This window comes from Microtus ochrogaster, chromosome 19 (assembly GCF_000317375.1).
Source record: "Microtus ochrogaster isolate Prairie Vole_2 chromosome 19, MicOch1.0, whole genome shotgun sequence".
In the NCBI taxonomy this organism is placed as follows: Eukaryota; Metazoa; Chordata; class Mammalia; order Rodentia; family Cricetidae; genus Microtus; species Microtus ochrogaster.
Window position 1 is genome coordinate 23356252 of NC_022021.1, and position 3403 is coordinate 23359654.

A 3403-nucleotide genomic window follows, 5' to 3' on the forward strand; every position below is an offset into this window, starting at 1 on the left:
CCGTGAACACTGTCACCCACGCTAGCACAGGGCTGCAGCCGTGAACACTGTCACCCACGCTAGCACAGGGCTACAGCCGTGAACACTATCACCCACACTAGTACAGGGCTACAGCCGTGAACACTGTCACTCACACTAGCACAGGGCTACAGCCATGAACACTGTTACCCACACTAAGGACAGGGCTACAGCCGTGAACACTGTCACCCATGCTAGCACAGGGCTACAGCTGTGAAGACTGTCACCCATGCTAACACAGGACTACAGCCGTGAACACTATCACCCACGCTAAGCACAGGGCTACAGCTGTGAACACTGTCACCCATGCTAGCACAGGACTATAGCCATGAAGACTGTCACCCACGCTAGCACAGGGGGCTAGGGGAATGGCATTTTCTTTGTTTTGTTCTAACCCTCAGCCTGACCTGCTAAACGTGTTCTAGAATGGAAGTCAATGGGTGTCACTAAGTAGGTTTCAGTGATTTAGAACTCTGTGAGTGCAGAAAGTTACCCTGAACAGACAGTGCTCACCAGTTGTGATGCTGCAAACAGGGATCCAAAGACGTATATTGACATAGACTATTTGAGGCCTAAAGAGAAAGAGACCTCCTTCCTTCCATTCCTATCCTGAGTGACCACTGCAATCAACATATAGGACTTGTTGAAAGGATAAATTGCTGATCTGTGAGCCATGTAGCCTCTCAAAGACCTTTTATGTTAAAGAATCATTACTTTACTTTCACTGGGCAGTGGTGGAACACACCTTTAATCCCAGCACTCAAAAGGCAGAGGCAGAGGCAGGCAGATCTCTGTGCGTTCGAGGCCAGCCTGGTCTACAGAGTGAGTTCTAGGACAGCCAGGGCTACACAGAAAAATCCTTTCTCAAAAAACAAAACAAAAAACAACACTAACAACCCACAACAATAACAAATCATTACTTTCTTCTTCCTTAAAAGGAACACTTGAGTCTCTCTGTGTATGTGTCCCTGGAAGCTTGCTAACTCTAAATGCTGGAGGACACAGAACTTACTCATTAGACCCAAGGCATCCTGGTATTACACACTGTAGCATGAAGGTCCATTAAGGAAAAGCTGTTGCCTACTAACCAAAAGAGTGGAGTCTACCTCTTAGTGGAGACACACCATTGGCTTCTCCCTTAAGAGAATTGGGCCGGCCCACCCTTCAAGAAGGCAGGCCCACCTCAAGCTAAGGAAATAGGAAGAATAGTTATTCCTTTAAGGAAATGTTGTTTTCCTTTCTTAGTTATCAGTCTCTTACAGACACGCAACCCCACAGTCTACCTGTTTTTCTGAATCACCCAGAAGGGCTTGGTTTTTCCATTATTCCGTCTCAGTTCTAATCACGCTCTCCCTCACCTTGAGCCTCCCTTGCTCACTCTCCTTCCTGACCCCATGCTGGCTTAGCTCAAAGGGTGTGGCTCTTTCTTCCCATCTGCACTTCCCCTTCTGGCAACTGCCAAGATTTACAACTTTCCCAGCCCTCAAGTTTTTCTTCTGAAATTGTTCAGTATGGACAACAACCCTAAAAGGAGACCCCAATTTTCTGTAGTTTTCCACTGGGCCAAAGATCTCCTTCAGGTGTCTGATTTGGCATTTGGGGAGTCAGCTAGATCTAGATCACATATAAACATGAAAAAAAAAAACACCTCATTTTATCTTATACTTAAGCACATCCCCTCATGGCCTCTGCGCTGCAACCCTGTCTACACCTCCTACTTCCTCCCCACTGTCCCGTTTAAATCTTACTTTCTACTATCCCTCGGGAATCATTCATCTTCAGTTAGCTGAGTCCTCGTCAGGCAGTCCCTGTTGAGAAAGACCTGCTTCTGCTGTCCTTAGGTGCAAGCAACCCCCCCTCCCCGCCTCACTTCCATCTCATTATTCTGTGTGCTGCAGGAGTGAATAATTCAGTTGTTTGTGATCAATCTCTAGGGACTGGAAGTTCCAGGGTGTCTTTTTGTGTGTTTATGTTTAGTACTATGTCTAGCACAATACATTTGTTAAATAAAGGTTCACTGAAAGCATTTCTCTCTGGTACAATTCATCCTTCTGTAAGATGTAAGATTCATCAGTAAATGTTGTCTCAGTTCCTCAGATCACCCCCAGAATGTCTTCCTACAGCATAACAGAAAATGGCAGCACAATGCCCCTGTCTCCCAGTGCCCTGGCCCAGGCTCACCTGCTTCACCTGCTTCCCTTCCGTTACTGCAGAGCTCCGATCTGCTTCAGCCGGGTCATCAGCTCCCCATTCTGCTGCATGGCGATGAGATCATTGCATCCACCTATACAGTCTTTGCCAATGAAGACCCGAGGGACCTGCAGAAGTGAGCACGTTGGGACAGTTAAGGATCCTGTGACTAGTGTGATCACCCCAGCCCCATTGTCCACCATGCTAAGCTTCACAGGTGGCTTTACAACCTTCGGAAGCGTATTAAAAGACTCTTAAGAGGAGAAGTCATCATTAAAAAAACGTTACTAGGGCTACATTGTAAGAAGCATGGCCACGAGTTGGATCCTCAGCTGCACGTGGGAAAAAGCTAAGAAAAGTGTTTCAGGTTGGGTGAGCTGGGCATTGACAGTTTTTTTTTTTTTTTCACTTTCCAGACATAGATCAAGTGTAAATTCTTATTGATGCAGTAAGAACACCAGGTTTTGCTCAAGGGTCATACCTGATGGGGGGGATGGGCACAAAAAGGTCATACCTGATGGGGGAGGGGCACACAAGGGCTTCCCTGAAGTTGAAAGACCCAAGACCTGAGACCATCTACTAAACCCCAGCAATCAGGGGCATTCTTCTTCCTCAGTGCAGCTGGAAGGTCGATCCATGATTATTAAGTAATGCATCCCCCTGTTATTAAAACACAAGTGAGCTGCCCTCAACTAGAAGACAATATTGTGCTGTTTTTGAGTCTCCTTTAGTCCTTTAACATTGGCAAACTATCTGAATACTGTAGCTCCGGGTCCTAAGGTACTGATTTGTTGTGGCTTGCTGGCTAGCTGATGTGGTCAATGTACTTGTGGAATCGATGCCACTCAAGTCATTCCCACTTCACAGGACCCTGTTCAGACACCCATCAGAGAGGTGAAGGGACTCTCTAGGAGAGAAAACCTGTCCCCACCGTAATCCCCAAGCCTCACATGAAGGCTGATTGACAAGGAAGAAAAAACTCTGCTTAGGAGATCAGGAAGAAACAGGCCCTTGAACAAAAGGATCATACCCGATGGGAGGGGGGCACACAAGGATCATACCTGACCAGGGGAGAAGACACACAAGGGTCATACCTGACCGGGGGAGGGCACACAAGGGTCATACCTGACAGGGGGAGAGGACACACAAGGGTCATACCTGACAGGGGGAGGGCACACAAGGGTCATACCTGACA

General features: G+C 47.3%; 1 protein-coding gene across 2 annotated transcripts in view; it reads right to left on the minus strand.

Moving 5' to 3' along the window:
- The window catches only part of Glrx (glutaredoxin), an 11018-nt gene that overhangs the window by 1262 nt on the left and 6353 nt on the right, over positions 1–3403 (minus strand). The window contains exon 2 of one of the 2 annotated variants that reach the window (XM_005356559.2): positions 2209–2336. In XM_005356559.2, the coding sequence (XP_005356616.1) occupies positions 2223–2336 (114 nt within the window). In that variant the 3' untranslated portion in view covers positions 2209–2222. Of the gene's footprint in view, positions 1–2199; positions 2337–3403 lie in introns of both variants that reach the window. The other variant, XM_005356558.3, reaches the window with a different exon arrangement.